We start from the raw sequence: 19,125 nt of genomic DNA on the forward strand, positions 1-19,125 counted from the left end.
AGACTGCACAATTAATTCAATTTACACAATTCACTTGAAGCACATAACATACTGATTTATTTACAAATTTTACTTTGTAGATATTTTATCTTATTGTCTATACATATACACACTACCATTCAAAAGCCTGCAAGATATTTTTTTGTAAATAACATTTATTCTGCAAGCACACATTAATTTGATCTTATATTGTTAGAAAAGTTTTCTATTTCAAATAAATGCTGTTCTTTTGAACTTTCTATTCATCAAATAATTTGGAAATAAAAATATAGTATTGTTTCCACAAAAATATTTAGCATCACAACAGTTTTCAACATTGATAATAATAAGAAATGTTTCTTGAGCACTAAATCAGATCATGTGCAATCACATAAATAAAATACATTGAAATAGAAAGCAGTTATTTTAAATTGTAATTAAAATTATTTGCTGTTTTTTATTTTTAATAAAATATTATTATTAACTAAATGCAGCTTGGGTGAACATAATAAACAAAAAAAATTGTTTAAAAATCATACTGAACAAACCTTTTAACAGTAATGATTTCCTGTATACATGAAAATCTACAAACAGTGATAATGTTATTTAAATATTTGCATACTAAATTGTAATGGTCTTCTTTCTTGCATTTATATTTTTGTCAGTCTGTTGCCATACACTGCATAGCTGTATCATGCTAATTTAGCATTGTTGTTGCATTTCACTTACACCCAACCAAAGCCCAATCTAAGCCTACCTAAAACTATAACTTTTTTCCTTGCTAATACTGATATTTCTTCTGGAAATGCAGTTACAGTTTCACAGTATCTTGATGAAGATGAAAAACTCTAGAACATCAGTGCTGTAAGTGAATTTAGATATGTTTCTTTGTTACAGGAGCTTGTGGAGTATTATCAGAGTCATTCACTGAAAGAGAGCTTTAAGCTGTTGGACACAACATTACGATACCCTTACAAATCCAGGGAGCGCTCGAGTTCTCGCACCAATACCCGTTCACCAGGTAAACATTGCTGCCATAATCTTCTGCAGCTTTCTATCTCTTTCTGGCACACATTTTTAATTGAGCCCCCATCAGTCTGGCCAGCAGCCTTCCACAATCTTTGGGCGCGCTCTGGAAGTCTGAACAAACAAACCCTGCCAGCTGGTCCCACCCTCACATTCTGTATGCCCCGCCTCCTGGTATTTCAACTGTCTGTCCTCTTTGGCTTGGTTTTCAAGTTGCCGCCCACTCTGGCTGAGACTGAGGCCTGTCTGAGACTTCTGGCACCCAGGGCCAAGTTTTGCTCAGCCAGCTGAATAGGTTCCAATAAACAAATGCTTCATTAGATGTATTAAAAATGATGTGCCTTTGTTCATTTTCCAGTCAAACTTAACCGGTGTTTACTCATAATTTTTTATTCAAGTGCATAAAGACAATGTCTGTTTGTGAGGGGCTAAGAATATGCAAGACTTGAAGATATCCATATCCAACACAAGAGCTACTTAAAGGAGCCATTCACCCAATTTTTTTCATTCACTCACACTGATGTAGTTTCAAACTTGTGTGACTTAGATTTTCCATTGAACAGAAAGGGACACTGAATTTTCACTGTGTTCTTTTCCAGACAATGAAAGTAACCAAAGGCTGATAAACGTTCACTACTGTTTAAAGTTTAAATGCTTTATTTATTTATTTTATTAAGTCTCTTTTGCTAATAAAGGCTACATGTATTTAATCACGTATACAGTAAAAGCTGAAACACTGTGGAATATTATTTCTTCAGTGTGGAAAGAACTGAAAGACATTACAAACTACAAAACCCCATCCCCCAGCACTGAGGCAAATCAACAAGATCAACAGATCACTGGAGCTGTGTGAAGTCACTTCCTGTTTCAAATGCTCCACCATTATCTCCATTCCAAAGATATCGCGGGATTTAAAGGGTTCAGACCTGTTGCCTTTACATCTGTGGTCGTGAAGTAATTACTTACTGGACCCCCTTCAGTTTGCTTACCGAGCAAACAGGTCCATGGATGATGCAGTCAACATGGGCCTTCATTATATCCCACAAAATCTAGACAAACCTGGGACCTATGTGAGGATCCCGTTTGTGGACTTCAGTTCAGCCTTCAGCACCATCATCCCAACACTCCTCCAGACCAAACCAAAGACTATAGAATACCCAAAACGTCTCACTCATATAGTTTTGAATGTGCAAAAATGCTCGATATGGCCACTCTACCGCCATCTGGATTATAGAGCCAATCTGTAATCAGTATAAATCATTGCGTCACTGCAGGTGCCATTAGAAGTCCTGGTTGCTATAGAAATAGTCAGCATTCTGGAGATGTGTGCTTAGGACTGTGCATGCGAACTTGCTGTTCTATCCTGAAAAAATAAGCTTTTTTACCAAAAGAAAAAAAAAAATAATGAGATTAAAGTACGATTAAAGTACTCGGTACGATTAAATTTTAAAAATTGAAATTACCAACAAAATCTAAGTTATCTAATAACAACTTATTAGATTTTGTTGGTAATTTCAAATTTGAAATTGAATCGTAATCTTAGCAAGAGTTTTGCTCCCATAATCGCAGCGGTGTCCGAAATAATTTCGCACATTCAAAGGCTAGTGTGACCGCACCTTGAGTTGTGTTATGTGTTGTTCAGGGGGGATATGGCCTGGGGGGAAAACTGTCAATTTAAAATCAATCCATTTAATCCGTAAAGTTAATGTGTTAAAACTTACTAACTCCAACCTTCTGAAAGGTAGTATGTAAGTCACCTAAAGACAACTTTTTTTATGTTGGAAAAATGAATTTGGATTGTGTTAGAATTCTTACTTTTTCACAGAACATGCCTATTCTCTCACACGCACATGCAAACACCTTGCTGACTCTGAAAGCATGTCCTTGAACTCACCCTCTAATTCTGTTGTGCCCTTCCTCTTTTATTTGTTGGCGCTATCTCTATACTCATACTGTCTCAGCAGCCACCTGTGCTTCCTACAACTTCTCCTTCCTCAGTCCTCAGGGCCTCAGCTTCTCCTCTCAAAGCTCTGCTCCCTTCTGGTCAGGTACTGTGCCTCTTGCTTGTTCATGCTCTTGCATGATCCATGCTGCCTTCCCAAATTCCTCTTCACTTTCAGCCCTTCGTCTTCCCATCAACATGTCTTCCTGGTTGTGTTTTCATCATTGTTGCTCCATTAGTGCTTTAAAATCATAAAGTTCTTGTGAAAATAACCCATTAATAACCAAAATGATTAGACACAAGCTTGCATTCATTCAAGCTCACAATGTCACGAAGTAGCAATAAATCAGATGTTTAGCCATTTAAAGGTGCACTTCATCATTTTACATGCACTAATCTTGGGTTGTTGCTGGCCTTGAACAGTATTCACTCCCAGGGTAGTCAGCACAGCTGTGGCACGATACAACTTTGCTGCTCGAGACATGAGAGAGCTGTCCCTGCGAGAAGGGGATGTCGTCAAGATCTACAGCAAGATTGGTGGAGACCAAGGCTGGTGGAAAGGAGAGGCCAACGGCAGGGTAATAAAAAAAATGATCTGAAATTAAGCTTCAAATATTTAAATATAAGCAATATATTCCATTCTTTTCCATTCAGATTGGATGGTTTCCCTCGACGTACGTCGATGAGGAGGGGGTGCAGTGATACTCTGGGGTCACAGATCATCCGATAAAATCCACCGCCCTCTGAGAGGACAATTTGCTTTCCATGAAGACTTTTTGCTGGAAATTTCACAATGAATATTTGTACTTCTGTCTCCTTTCGTCATGTACGAATATGCTTTTTTCCCTGTCTCGGAATGTCTTTGTGATCTCTGTGAAGAAAACTGCTCTGAGTGAAACTGAACAGAGCAGAACTTTGCCTTGAAGTGGCCAAAGGACAAGCATGGCTTTAAGTTTGTACAGTAATACCTGTAAGTTGCGCTGCCGGTCAGAGGGGTATAATGGGGGGGTGTGGATGTATAAAATTATAAACAAATATAATTTATTAAAGAGATCTATCTGTGATTAAAAAGCAGCAGCGCAAATAATATATGTGAGCAGAAAAGATGCACTTTGCATTTCTTTCCAGAGAGAATTTGCCTTAGTAAATGGTAATGCCTTTAGAGGTGAAAGTAAAGAGATGGAATTAAACTCATCTTGCACATACACATTCATACATCTGCCCTGTCCAGTGCCTTTTCGTACATGTTCTTCACTCCTGGTTTATATAGCTGCAGCATTAACGCCGTTCTCTATCGGTGCACTCTCATGGCTCTATCCACCCATTCAGCGCGATGCTGCTCAACCAGAAGACCATAAAAGACAATGAACATTCTTGAACTGGAATGAGCAGATGACCAGATCTGCCTGTCATCTCACTGGAATGAAGGGGCAGCTAACCAAAAGCATTCGGTCATGGCTGGAATTGCTTTAGCTGACTTGGACAATGAAGGATACAAGCTCCATCATGGCTTCCTCTTGCTTCAAGAGGATGCAAAAGTGCAATTGAGTTTCAGGAATTCAGAGGTTCAGTGAATGCTGTTTCTGTGACGAGGATTTATTTCCATGTTCTCAGTGGTCCAATTTGGACTGAAAAGGGAAAACCAAATGCTGTTCTGTGCACTGATTTTCATGATTACCCAGAGGTTTTTATGAGATTTTTCTTTTCTTGTCTTTTACAAGCACATGCATTTTGCCATTCCACCTTTCTTGTATGCAGCATGCCACATTACAGTATCTTGCCTTACTTGTGGAATCAACTGGTGCTACAGTGCTACATATCCCTGAGTTAGGGCAGAACATTTTTGCTGTTGTGGACGAGGAGACCCACTGCTAAAAAAACCTCAGCCACCAAGTGCACTTTATATGTCCAGAGACCTTTTAACACAGGACACCACACTGCAGACCTGGACACATTTTTATTTTATTTTTTTTTACCTCTGAAAGAGAAAAAAAGTAAATCCTTCACACTATGAGCATTGATCCCTCAAAGTCTGATATTGAACATTACCTGTAAACTCCGTAAGTGCATGGATGTCTCCCTCATACAGTCCTAGGAGACAAACCCTTTGATGTTGTCGCCATCCGAAATTGAACCCATAAATCAAGATGGGAGAGTGCTAGACCTCAAAATAAAGCATCGGACGTGTTTTTAGCCGTGCTCCAGGCTTGAGTACAGCTGTCTGTGGTGATGGAAGAGTGCAGCTCAGGTCAAGGTAGCGCTGGCTTAGGGGCTTAGTACCTGTTTGTGTAGTGGACAAAAAACCCGAAGCATGTGGTCATATATATTACAACTGCTGTCTGTGAATCCTGAGGGAAAAAAAGATCTTACAAGAAAAAGAAAAGAAATTGTGTGCATTTTTTGAATGGTCAGTTATTTGAAAACTGAGGTCTATCATGAAATAAATATTTCTTTTTGTCTTATTTGTGGTGTGGTCCTCACTGTTATGATACTCCCAACAGTATACATTCTCCGTTGTATTTGTTTATAATCACCACTAGGGGGAGGCAAGTTACCTGCTTTTTCATGACATAGAAAGCACCTTGATAGCTATAAATATTTTTCACTTATCCAGTGAAACAATCGGACTGGTTCTACATACATGGTTACAGTTTTGCTTAAATTTATGTTCTAGTGTTATGGTTTGGATTTAAGTACGTGTGATCTTTGCGTGATCTCACATCTATTCTGCTCATAACGATCAATTTCAGCATAATCAATCTGTTCACCAACTAACACAGCACCAATTGAAGGAGGAAGAAACATGGCATTTTTCCATACATTATATTTTCATGACATTGTTGTGTGTTATTTAAAATGCCCATGGAGAGTTTTAATGTTGTTAATCAATTTTTCTATAAGGCTGAGGTTCCAAAATCATAAAATGGAAAGAAAAATAAATTGGCTCATATAAATGGAGATGCTGGGTTCTGTGAATTAAAGCTGTATCATGTACATGGTTTAATCTGTTCCTAACACTGTCCAGTTGTTTAGGTTATTCAGTGTGGGATCCGGTATACTTAGTAATATCATGAGATCAAGGATGTTGTATTTAATCATTTGATCAATTAAACTTTCTGAATTTAATAACAACATCAAGGGGAAAGTGTTGACTATCAAGCTGGTCCACAGTTTATTAAGAAACGTGTGCTAAATTATTTACTCCTGGTTCGGCACTGCTATTTTGCACACTAATGTCTCTTTACATTTTAGTGTAGAGGTAATATTTTTTTATCGATCTATTTTTAGCACAGTGCTCAGTCTCCCGATCGTTTTCGCAGCATATCCTCGTGCGTCCCAAGTTTAGGGATTGACGCGCGTCACTGAGCTCGTCTCAAGCTGCTGCCGCTGCTGTCGTCTCTCTCTATCTCTCTCACACACACACACACTCATGGACCATCACATGTACATGTATATACAGACAAGTACTGTGGAGTGCTGTACCCCTGTGAAACCGCGTAGGCTATACATCACGCTTGTGTTTGTCTGGTAAGTCTTCTTTTAAGTGCTTTTTTGCGCCACGCTGAACGTTTATGTGCACTGAGGGAAGTCTCGGATGTTGCTATTTTGACTTGCTTTTTTGGTTTAATGTGTATTTGGGAATATTTTCCTTATCGTTCCAGTGGGACCGCTTTTAAAAGGTTCAATGTCAACGTAAATGTAGCAGGTGTTTTTGCGCGAGATCTTTTACAGGTAGTCGCTTTATTCAACCGATTTTAACGTAGTGCGCAGTCTACTTAAGGGACGTCCACAGAGGACTCGTTCTGTCTGTTAATATTTTTTATTATTATTATTTTGAATATAACCTAGGCTACAGACTCGTCTCACCGTTGCGTCGCCTCTCGCGTCATAATCGTGGAGTTTAAAGCTAGTTCAACTTTCAAAAACGAGTCTCGAGAGCGGTCATTTCCACTCAGATGATTTGGAAAGCAAAAGCACGTCCTGAATGGCGCAATAAATGCCAGTGGGGTCCAAAACGTAAAAAGCACATATATTCTATTGCGTTCAACAGATAAACGTCTCATTAGCCTATTATTACTATTATAAATTAACTTTAGCCGCAGTATGCAAATTGATAAAGTTATTTATGCGATGGACCCTCCAGAGTATGCTGGGGGTAATCATTAGATTAATGTATTCTCTTCAATTGCCAGCCCGAGTTTCTGTCAATCTGTCAATTTAACACAAATAAATATTTTCCTGATATTTTAGTAATATTAGTCTCCTAGTAGTCATTGGCTTCCATAGTATTTTATTCCACTTTGGAAGTCATTGGCTACCAGCAACTGTTTGGTTACCAACATTTTTCAAAATATCATCTTCTGTATTCAGCAGAAGAAAGAAACACAAATGTTTGGAACAGCTTGAGGGTGAATAAATGATGACAGATTTTTTTATTTTTGGGTGAACTATCTCTTTTATAAACCCACCTCCTCTAAGCCGGTTCTCATAGTATTGCTGGACATGAACAGAACATGTTCGGAGACTATGTCGGTTACAGCAGAACAAAAGTGATATGATGTGGCATTTTGATGCAGTTCATAACGCTGCTTTTAATGTCACACTTTGCCCTTTCTTCACGTCTATCTTCTGTTAGCTCCTTTTTTTAAATGTCAGGGCTCCATTACTGACTGGAGTAGTTTTCCTGATGATGTTGACAGCAGGGCTATACATTCACTTTTTTGCACCTAGCTCTGGTGCTACAGAGGATGAAAGGTTTGTAGCACAGGCCACACACAATTGTAGTGCAAGTATAAAAGGTCTGTCTCCATCTCTGAAAACAACCAAGTAGTGCATTTCATTCATCACTTAAGCATTGACGTTCATGTTGAATACTGTTTGGAAAAAGATAGTGTCATTAAAAAATTTTCTGAACTGACAACATTTAGTAGTCTGCGTAAATACATCTACACTGAAATAATGACTTTGAATTGCAAGTAAATTAACAATGAATTAAAAAGTAACACATACATTTAAACATGAAATGGGAGTAGATAGATTGAAAAGTGTAAAAAAAAAATTATATATATATTTTTTTTTACATTGTAAATGACACTTCAAAATCCAGCTTCTGTGCCACCGCTGCATATTTTTATGATTGGTAACAGCCCTATAATGTTGATTAGCATAAGTAATTAAAAGATCTATGCAACATAATTTTTATTGATAATTATGAGGAGTGCCTTTTTTGTTTTTGCTGTTGATTTTTACAAACCACAATATGCACAAAATAGCTCTCATTTCAGAATCTTAATAGCTTCAGTGCATATGAGACGGCGCGTTTTTTTCATTGCATGAGTGATATGCATATAAACTTCACACTGCACAGCCCTGGACAGAGCTTTCCTGCTCAGATGGTTTAGGATGCTAACATATTTGAACTTCTCATAAGCCCAGAGTCCTCGAATGCAGCTGCTCCCTGCCAATCCTACATCTCTGTTCAGATGTTGTGTCCTATGAGAGAAATCAGAGAGCTGGCCCAGAGCAGGGTGACTGATTCCTTGAAAATCATCTCAGATTGAGTCATGCATTGGGATCTGAATGAGTTCTGTGCCACTCTGGCTCTGCCTCATGGCTGTATCTAATGGCAATGCTAAATCAAACGGTTAGGACGATACGATGGGATGGACATTGAATGCTCTGGAACGGTGTTGTCACAGGTGCCGCCAGATTTGCATCAGCTGTTGAGGTGGTTTGTTGGTATATTTAATGAGTTGGATTCACAAGTTCATGTTTTTCATTAATTCATCATGTTCCTTTCCCTGCGTGCCTGTCTAGCACCAACTGTTAAAGTGCATCATGCGACTTATGCATCTCCCTGACTTATTATTGAATGTGCAGATAAGTAGTCTGTTCGCTACCTGCGTTAAGCAATCAGTACTCCATTCATTTTCACTGATGCAAGTCATGCTGCTCTCTAATGCTGAAATAGGTTCTCTTCACCGTGACTTCTTATTCAAACAGTGCAGGAGAAATTATTAGAACATCTCTCAGATTTACAATAGACAACCTCCACCCTGCCTAAGGCTATACTACAAGCCATAATAACAATCAAGAAGAAACACCCCTCTTGACGTGCAAAAATACTGACGTTTTATATTATACACCATGCTATGCTGCATGCCACAGTAAAAACTGTAAAAAATGAATAGCTACATAGGAAGACGTTGCATGCTGAATATGTTTAATATCTCACACAAACCACTATGTCCATGGCAGTTTCCATCTGTTTTTTGGAGAGCTGCCATTATGGATAACAATCAGGGTGCATTTGTGCTCCTCCAGCTGCAGAATTGATGGTGAATTGAGTTGGGATGTCATTCAGGGCTATAGTTATCTACAAACAGTAAGGTACACAGTGTGAGCCGTGATGTCCAATCAACAAATATATGACTCTTATGAATCGCAAAAAAAAGAAAAGAAAAACATTCTCAGTCTCAGCTTTGCCTATGTGTTACCAGATCTATCTATAAAAGGCAAAAGTTTTCTTTAAAACAGTGATATGTATCTGGCACAACATTGTTTTCGTCTGGAGCCCTGGATGTGAGTCTAGAGGGAGAATTTATATGACCTAATGTCTGCTGTGTGAATCATCAGACTAATGGAAAAATACATGTGTAAGAACAACTGTGTTTTATCCATTTCATTTCCCAGCACCCTTTTTGCATAACTGTGTTTTGCATTGTAAAGTCGCTCCCCAAATTAATTTGTCTGATTTCAGCAAGCAAACTCCTATTATAAAGGATCTTAGGAATAAAGTGACCATTAGGGGAAGTCGGTGCCTAATGGTTAGAGGGTTGGACTCCCAATCGAAGGGTTGTGGGTTCTAGTCTCGGGCCGGATGGAATTGTGGGTGGGGGGAGTGCATGAACAGCTCTCTCTCCACCTTCAATACCACGACTTAGGTGCCCTTGAGCAAGGCATCGAACCCCCAACTGCTCCCCGGGCGCCGCAGCATAAATGGCTGCCCACTGCTCCGGGTGTGTGTTCACAGTGTGTGTGTGTGTTCACTGCTCTGTGTGTGTGCACTTCGAATGGGTTAAATGCAGAGCACGAATTCTGAGTATGGGTCACCATACTTGGCTGAATGTCACTTTCACTTCACATCACTTTGTTATTTAGTGGCTTAAGGCAGTTTGAGGTATATTAATAAGTGAGAGTCACCTCAGCTAGACTCTCAGGGGGTTTGCACAGTTATTGTGGAAGCCACCCACCACTTACAACGAAATGAGTTGAGGATAACACTAGCAGCACACACACGTACACATTTCCGCTCAAATGACACCCAGAATAATACTGCATCTCGGTTTTAATATGCTGGCTGGCAGTGTATGTGAGGGTGGGTTTAGGGGGAAAATTCATTGTGTATGGTTGACTAGCACTTTTGTAACAGACTCTTTATGGGGCCTGTGTAATTACACACTGTATGTTACACTTGCCCTGACAGCTTTTTAACATGACCATCGCCCACCCCCCGCTCATTCTCCTTTTCTGGAAATGAGACCTCCGACATCCCACCATTATTTCCCTACAGTGAGGCAGTGATGAGTCCTCGTAGCATTGTAAACACACACAGCCCTCTCTTTACAGCCGTGCTGGTTCGGAGGAAAGGCAGGTGATTCATAGTCATCTCAAAATCAGTCTCTGATGAGGAAGAGAAAAGGTAAAGCTCTGTTGTTGTGGATGGGGGTAAACTGAATTAAAGCTACACGTTTTTGGAAGCTTCTGAGATTTTGTTGTGTCAAAAACAGCAGATGTTGGCGAGTCTCCATCCCTGCTGTTGGCGCCTCGCTGTTATTCTCCTTCCTTGAGTGACTGGACGGAAGGTTGACTCAGTTTTGTTGGAAATGGGCCTTGTGGAAGAGTGCTCTAATCTTCTAAATGTCCCCTTTTAGACACACGTTCATTTGAGTTGGGTTCACTGGGGCATGAAGGGAAGGATGTCTTTGTGAGTCTTAACTTATGTGTTTGTTTTTGTGCATTTAAAGAGATAGTTCACCCAAACATTCTGTCATTTACTCGCCTTTTTTGTCACCCTTCTGTCATACAAAAACGTATATATTCTAAAGAAGGCTCAATATGCTTTTTCCCAATTCAGTGGAAACATATAGTGACCAGGGCCTCCAAAAATAAGGATGTTTAGTATATCACTATTTGATTTTACTATCAATTCATTTAGATATATATCAGGTACGGTACATGTACATTTTCTAAAGGGAAAAACATATTAATGCTTTAAATTATAACGGAAGCCCTGTCAGCTGGTTAAATATTAAAGTTTAAAATTAAAAACTGACTTGTATACAAACATTTAAAATGCACATAAGACAGTTTTTTAATAGGTCTTAAAACTTTATAAAAATATATTTTTGATGACATAATTTTGTTTCTACTCTAACAGTTGAAGTAAAAATAAAAAATAAATGTAATATAGTGAATATACTGAAATGCATAATTTGTCTAGAAGATTATTGAGCTGTGGTCATTTAATGGCTTTTCTGGGGTAAATGTAATTTGAGATATTGTTTTCCCGCTGTTTTGCTAATGTTTGATTGAGTGATTACATGAGACATGACACAAGTTATGTAATGTATCGTTCAACATACCTTCTAATGTTCCATCCATGTTTATTTCCTGCTGTAACTAACAGTAAAGAGTGTGCTCTGCTGCCTTGAACAGCGATCTGTCACGCCACAACCCATTTAATCCCACTGGTCATAATAGTGACTGGAAAAGAGGTTTCCATTTATAAAGCTCTTAAAACTTTACTGACTGAGGTGTCAGTGTATTTACGTGATTAGTGCAAATTGTCACATGACCAGAGCAGTTTAAATCCTGTTTGCACCCTGAGAAGATGATGGCTGCATCAAAGCTCCAAAACCAAATACTAGTATAGTGTCTTAACATTAATATATGACAAATATGTTTGGTACACATGATCTTTAGGGTGTCTAATATAAATATATGCATTCACATATATTTCGTTTTGTTGAGTGTGGTCATAGAATGAGTAAACATGCTGATGGTGACAATAGTGACCAGTGGGATAACAGTGAGTGAATTTAGATATACAATATAAATCTAATTGCAGTTGCTAGTGAAAATGACAATAAAATGTTTCATTGACAAAATATTGCACTATATTAAAATTCAAATGTTTGAAAAAATTTACAATAATGATGTTGTAATACTCTAAGCATTAATATAAAAAAGGTTATATTTTACGATATTGTTTATATTAAACATATAGAATTGTTTTTTATTTTTTTCTCTTAGTGTTCCTATCAATGTTGCACAAGTTTTTAATGCATAATAGTAACCCTAGAATGTGATCAAACAGTTTAAAATAGCTAACTAGATATCTAACCATTTTTATGACTGCAGAAATAGGTTATTTCAGAACACACATTATCCCACCGGTCACAATTGTGACCGAACATAAAACATTTTTTGACCTACATTTCCAAAATAATAAAAAATAATAATTATTATTGATTATTTCAAAGGGTTACTAATAACACATCATTTTGATATTTTCATGTCTTGGAAAAATTGGGGATTAAATGGGTTAAAGAGCTCCAAAACGTCATTTTGTTATTTTAATTTCTTTTTTTATTATTATTATTGATCCAGTTTGAAAGCTGAGGCTTTGTTTCAAATAAAAAATAACTGAGTACAAAGCTTATTGCGGTTTATTGGAGGGGAGGCACAATACAAATAATGTTTAGTTATGAGAAACGATTCAAATCCAAATTCGCTACTGTCAGCCAATCCCTATTGTTACTGTTATTGTTTTGTACTGTCCAGATTTTAGTTTTGTTTTTAATCTATTCCAACAGAAAATAATTAAATGAATAGTCATTTCAGTTGGCCATTTGTCAGTTAACATTGTAACATAAACACAAATTATCAGCTTGTCTGTACTGCCCAGAATTTTAATATGTTTCCTATCAAAAAGTAGTCCACACAATATTTGGACTGTATTGCAATAAGTCATATGATACGTTTATATTATTATAAATATTTATTCTCTACTGTAGCTCTTAAATTTCATTTGTGCATCCACAATAACGTTCTGCATCGGTGTCAAACTTGCTGAAATTTGACACAGTTCACAGAGCTGAGATTTCACAGAGGGGGGCCCCACACAATAAATAAAACTTGGGCCCCTGATAAATCCTGGCAAAACATCTACTCTTCCATTTCATAAAAGAGAAATGTGGCAAGAAAGACATTAGAGAGAGCAAACAATGCCAGAATTAGCATTTCTCTGACCATATTATTCTGATATAATATTTAGTTAAAGTGAAGGGACTGAATTCATCATGTAGCTGTATGTGTGTAACTGTGCTTGTGGAGGAGGAGCCCCTCTTCAGAGACCCTCACTGCACAGTGCAGATCTCTGTGCCCCTCTCTACACGGCTGAGAGGACCTGCTAGGACTTCCCACGACAATCTATGAGCTACACAGAAGAGAAATCATATGCTGGCTCATAACATCCTCTCATATAATATAATCCCACGACTGACTTGAGAAGGTTTTTTTTCTTTTTTCTTCAGGTAGAGCATAAGCATGTAGTCTTCTTTATGTGTTTGTGTGTGTCTGCAATGCCAGATCCATTGTGCATTCAGACGGGAGTTTCAGAGACAGACAGTAACCAGGCAGAGGCTCGTGAAGGCTTCACTGAGCACACCAGGAAAAGAATGGGTTTCAAGGCAGTTCCTTTCTCACACCAGTGACTCCTCTGTGAATAATGCCACTGAGCTTCTGGCACCTATAATAGAAAACTGGAACAAAATCAAAAAGCTGACAACATTGTGTGACACACACAATCCAGTTTTGTTTTTGTTTTTATGCAGAAAAGCAGATTTGATGAAATACAGTATTGTGATACCTGTTTAAATATCCTCGTTCTCTCTGTCACATAGGAAAGAAAGCATGAGATGAATGGTGGCGACTGCATTCAAGACCTCATCCTAAAGAAAGCCATCCTGCTGTCCTTTGTCACTCAGAACAAAGTTGAGCCAGCGAAAGAAGAAGTCCACCAGTGAACGACAGCGATGTTGTACAGCCGTTTAAAGTAAGAGCTCCTAAGACCAAAAAAATAAATAATTGATAACTTTTCATTCTTGATCCATCAAGTCTTCCTCTGACACCGGAACACAGTGTGTCCTTGGTCTGTGAACATAAGAGATGTGAAAAGCAGGATGCACTTGTTCACACAGGATCAGACGATCAGGAGGACCCCTGGGTGACAGCAGAGTGATGATGACATCAGCGAGCGGGGCTTTGAAGCGCTGAGCTACACAGGTCACAGATCAGAGCACGGTCTTCTGGCGCTGACAGCCGGTGTGAGCGAGCGAGGCCGTCTCTGTCAGCGATGCAGCTATGCGGCCGTGAAGACTCCTCCACTACGGGACTATCCACCGCTGCAGTCGTGGCCATAGCATGTAACGTCCTGGTAGCTGTTCTCATATTGGTTCTGATACTGATTCTCTGCAAAGCATGCAAGGTTCCCTCCAGCCAGGAGAGCGTCCCGGTGCTGACTCCAGAGAACGCACATCAGAGGAACGAGCAGAGGTACTTGCTTACAGCATGAGGGAAAAAAAATCGGAGATGGAAAACATGAATTTGTAGATGTTTCTATGCTATTCATAGAGACCTGCGTAACTGATGCATCATGTAAGAACACTCGAGGACGAGTCGTGAGCTGCTGGGACTGTACCTGAGCTCTCTTATATTGTACCACTCTGCCTGAGTGTTTTATGGAAAGGTAAAGAGACTCTCAATGCCCTCTTTTGAGTCATTCAGTAGTGCCTGACGGTGTCAGTGAAACCCCACACCTGCAGCTAACCAGCTAGCAATCAGTGTTATGCTAATGACCATGCAAACAAATAAAAAGCTCAAGTGCAAGAATTGCATTTTAATAAGCGCTGAATCGTGCTGTTTTGTGTCTGAAAGGGGAATTTTAATACAAAATGCAAGTTTTATTGTGGTTGTTTGCTTGTGCAGTGGGCCAGAGGGATTGGTACACTAATAACATGCTAGCGTCTTTTCTTTTTTTGAGAATATCAGAGAAAATTAAATGGTAAATAAAGATTATGAATGTTTAATAAATACATTGAAACATCCATCAAAATCTTGGTCTTTTTTCAACAATTGGTAAAGTTATGACCTACCTTATAGCCATGCTGTAAGAGTATGTTTGATTGCGGTCACATTTCATGTTTAAAAAGCATTTAAGTGTTCAAATCTTTTTTTCCATAGTTGTTTTTTAAAAATATATTTTTGATTCTTTAAAAAAGTAAAGTTAAAAAAAAAAACAGATCGGAAAACCTCTATGGAATGTCACTATCAAACATCTTTTTTCTGCAACTAAGCACACTTTTCAGGGTTAGTCCATATCATTTCATGTTTATGTGGGTACAACTGTGCAGAACTGTGCTAGCTAACCATGTGCTGATTAACATCTTTGAGATAGGTTCAAAAGTATCTAAAATTGTCACTACCGAAACAGTCACTGTGGATGACTGTTAAACTGTGAATGAATCACTGTGAAGTCACATGAAATGTTGTGTCAAAAATAAAGTATACTGAATTATCTACTAAGATGTTATGATAGTTTTTGGTTCAATGTATATTCAAACTAATGAATCCTTAAAGGTCCCGTTTTTCGCGCTTTTATAACATGTGTTCATGTTTTGCGTGTAAAAAAACACAGTATTTTTCACACAATTCACCTATTTGTATACCGCTGTTTTCACTGTCACAAAAACGGGCTGATGACTTCCTTGTTCTATGAAGTCCCTCCTTCAGAAATACATAGCGAGTTCTGATTGTGCCAGCGGTTCCTGTGTTGTGATTCGACACCAGCTTAGAGCACGCTGTCCTCCTGGTAACGCGATTGGAGAACGCGATTGGACTGGTTTTGAGAAGCAAGTGTGCAGGAGCATGTGCTGGAGATGTACTTATAATCACAGGAAAATCGCATTCGTTTTTTTGCACAGCCCTAACATCTAGTTAACAAAGCTAAACAGCGTTGGCCTTTGTATAGCAAGTTACAGAAACTGTTGAACGCACCAACATGTGGATTTTACATGTGGATTATAATTTTCGGGAACCGAGTTAAACATAAATTCAAACCATTAATCTCCAAGTACAGCGTCCCTGGGAAGCCCAAACAAAGATGATTGAACTCCGAGATGAAAATATCAGCGTTTCAACACCATGGCAAACACAAACCAGCTCTTCCTTCTCCGCCAGACTCGGAGCGCAACAAGGCCACGCCCCCTTTTTGTGTATTCATGTGGGCGGAGGTTAGTCAAAAAACTGTTTTAGTGACGTCATTGCTGCAGGAACTAGAGGGCTGTAGTCCAAACGGGTCGTATTTTGTAGGCGAATTCTGTTAAATAAAATATCTCGCTTGGCATTGAACTTTGAGCTTTGGAATTTTACAGATATTATTCATACTCTAACAACAACATTACAACTAAAGTTTAAAACATGGGATCACGAAGAAGGGGACCTTTAACTTTGAGATCTCACCATGAAGAGGTACCAAACAAGAGAAGTGTACAAAATTAATTCCAAGAATTAGATGTGCCACAGGATACTGTGAAGGCAATGGGGCACCACAATTACACTGCAAAAAACATGGCACCCGTCATATATAGATGAGAAACAATGAAACGTTATCAAACCAAGAGATTTAATATTTGACAAGTCCTGATCGCTTGTTGCATGTGACAACAAAATTCTGTATTCTTGAGCTTATTTTTGGGCTGTGGTGTAGGGTAGGGGGGTCATTACTTGCAAAAACATCGGAGCCTGCCTAAAGTTTTGCCACAACCATGAGGCAAAATGTTTAATAGTCTGACAAAAGTGACCTTTCTGGCACAAAAATAAGACTCCTCATCATCCAAACAACACCATACTCACAATGAAGCCTGGTGGTGTGCATGTACATGTCATTCTATAGGGCTTCTTCTCTTCAGCTGAGACTGGGGCAGTAGTCAAGATAGACATAATCATGGATAGTGCCAAATACCAGATCATTTTGACACAAAACCTGCAGGCCTGCATGGATACAGAAGAAGAACCATATTTTGTAATGGCCCAGTCAGAGCCCATACCTAAATCTAATCTTAAAAAAAGAAGAAAAAAAAATGACATTAATTAACCTGGATTCATTTTTTACATCTCAAACATCTTGCATTTTTAACAGGGGTGTGTTGACTTTTTATACCCGCTGTATATTTTAATGTTTGTAGTGAATTTGTAGTATTTGTCATTCTGGTCTTACTCTTACTCATTCTGCTGGTTGTTTCCAGACTCAGTGAGCTCAGCAGTTGCTTCATCTTTGCTATTTCCACCTCCTGCCTCTTCAACAACTCCTGAATCTCCTGTGGAGCCAAAGAGAGAAATGAAGAGGAAGATGAGTCAGCTGCTGGTAATGAGAGGACTGACCCAGGGGTGCCACTAACAATCACAAACACTTCTCAGTGTGAAGCTCCCATTTAGACCCATTTAGGTCCTATCTCGACCAGCGGAGGTAATGAGAGAGATGTTAGCAAGGTGTTATTTCCTCTGTGTTGTGGTGAAACAAAACCATTAGAAACTCACTCTAATGACGTTTGTCTGATACGCTAACAGTGACACATTGCTTCCTCCGAGAAAATAGTCACTGACCATGCCAGCGTCATAACGGACTAAACCAGACCAGATGAACTTCTCGGCAGAAATATTCACTTCCACTTATTAAACACTCTCCAGTTCCTGTCAATCATTAGGGCAAGGTTTTAAGCAAATGCGAGTCTCGTAATCACTCTGAGAACATCTGCTAAATTTGCTCAGCTGAATGCTAATCTTCAGATATCCACAGAGCTGCAGTGGAGAGAACTTCAATGAGCTTCAATAAGTAGCTCAAGGTTACAGCTATTCATAGAATCCATCCAATTCTAACCAGGGAGGGTTGTTAGGGAAATAAATTTGGGTGAGTGAGAAATGTCAATCAAAGAGACTTAAATATTTCTGATAGACAGTATGTTGTTTCCCCCATGTACAATTTTTTATTTTATTTTTATACAGTACCTGACTAAAATATATCATCGATACTACTAAAAACAACAGAAAAGCTGTATGAATAATAGATGAAGCACAAATTATAGTTAAAAGTACTCTAACTTGACGTTCATTATTTTATCTAAAATCACTGAAATCTCTCACTACTGCTATTAAGTGGCTCCTTTTCCCAGGGACTTCTAATGTTTATTGTAATTGCGGTTAGTGTTGTGCATTTAAAGTTTATTCGTTGACCCTGTAATTTCAAAAACAGCAGAGGTTTCTGAGAAGTTGCTGATTTCACACTGTTGTGGAACGAAGTAGATTAGAAAATAAATCAGCAGCTGAGATGACAAACCGAGGGTTCAGGAAAGAATACTGACCTGACTATTCATGCAGTGAATATAAAACAGTCTGTAAAAGAGAGCTAGCTAAGGATTAATATGGAGACTGTGATTGATGAGTCACAGGCGCACAGAGACACGGTGGAAGGAGAAAGCATTTACGAAGACTCATGGGAGGTGAGATGTGTGTGTGTTGGTGTAGTGTACTAACCTGGAAAGCAGCGGACCGTTTCTATTGAGTTTGGAACATGCTGTTTTTAGTCACTGTCTCATGGTCCCATAGCCATTGCTTATGTATACATACTGTACATGTCTGGCTTCAGCCAGCATTGACCTATACTCACATTAGCACAATAGGAATCCTGCAAAGATCAAGTGCCTTACCCAAATAATTAATGTCATTACAATCTTTCATAAAAGTCTGTATTTTGCAAATGGATTTTTTTTTTTAATAAAATAGTTTAACTTCTACCTCATTTTAAATACCCATAGACAACTATAAACATTCCATTAAAAAGGATGACTTCCCAAACAATGTAAATGTTTCTTTTTTGCCTTAGAACTTGCAATATATCAGTCCAGGTGGAGGTTCCCCAAAAGCATTGTAAGCCCAGGATGTTCACAGAAACCATTGGCATCAATGGTCACTACAATTTACCCAGGCTTACAGTGTTTTTGGGAAACGCAGTACAGATTGATTTAGCAGTTCTGACAATTTGGCCCATATATGTTTGA

At 38.6% G+C, this 19,125-nt stretch overlaps 1 protein-coding gene and 1 long non-coding RNA gene across 7 annotated transcripts in view; both read left to right on the forward strand.

Annotated features, from left to right (window-relative positions):
* Positions 1-5,409, forward strand: part of LOC127941786 (guanine nucleotide exchange factor VAV2) — a 151,677-nt gene extending 146,268 nt beyond the window's left edge. For 2 of the 6 annotated variants that reach the window (XM_052537187.1, XM_052537190.1), the window contains 4 exons: positions 877-1,000; positions 2,970-3,053; positions 3,371-3,525; positions 3,602-5,409. In XM_052537187.1, the coding sequence (XP_052393147.1) occupies positions 877-1,000; positions 2,970-3,053; positions 3,371-3,525; positions 3,602-3,649 (411 nt within the window). In that variant the 3' untranslated portion in view covers positions 3,650-5,409. The other 4 variants (XM_052537189.1, XM_052537191.1, XM_052537186.1 and 1 more) reach the window with 3 other exon arrangements.
* A 911-nt stretch (positions 5,410-6,320) lies between these two features.
* Positions 6,321-15,591, forward strand: LOC127941488 (uncharacterized). The gene is made up of 3 exons (XR_008149039.1): positions 6,321-6,475; positions 13,915-14,066; positions 14,212-15,591. It is a non-coding gene; the product is annotated as an uncharacterized LOC127941488 (long non-coding RNA).
* Positions 15,592-19,125: the final 3,534 nt, after the last annotated feature.

Source organism: Carassius gibelio, chromosome A21 (assembly GCF_023724105.1).
Source record: "Carassius gibelio isolate Cgi1373 ecotype wild population from Czech Republic chromosome A21, carGib1.2-hapl.c, whole genome shotgun sequence".
In the NCBI taxonomy this organism is placed as follows: Eukaryota; Metazoa; Chordata; class Actinopteri; order Cypriniformes; family Cyprinidae; genus Carassius; species Carassius gibelio.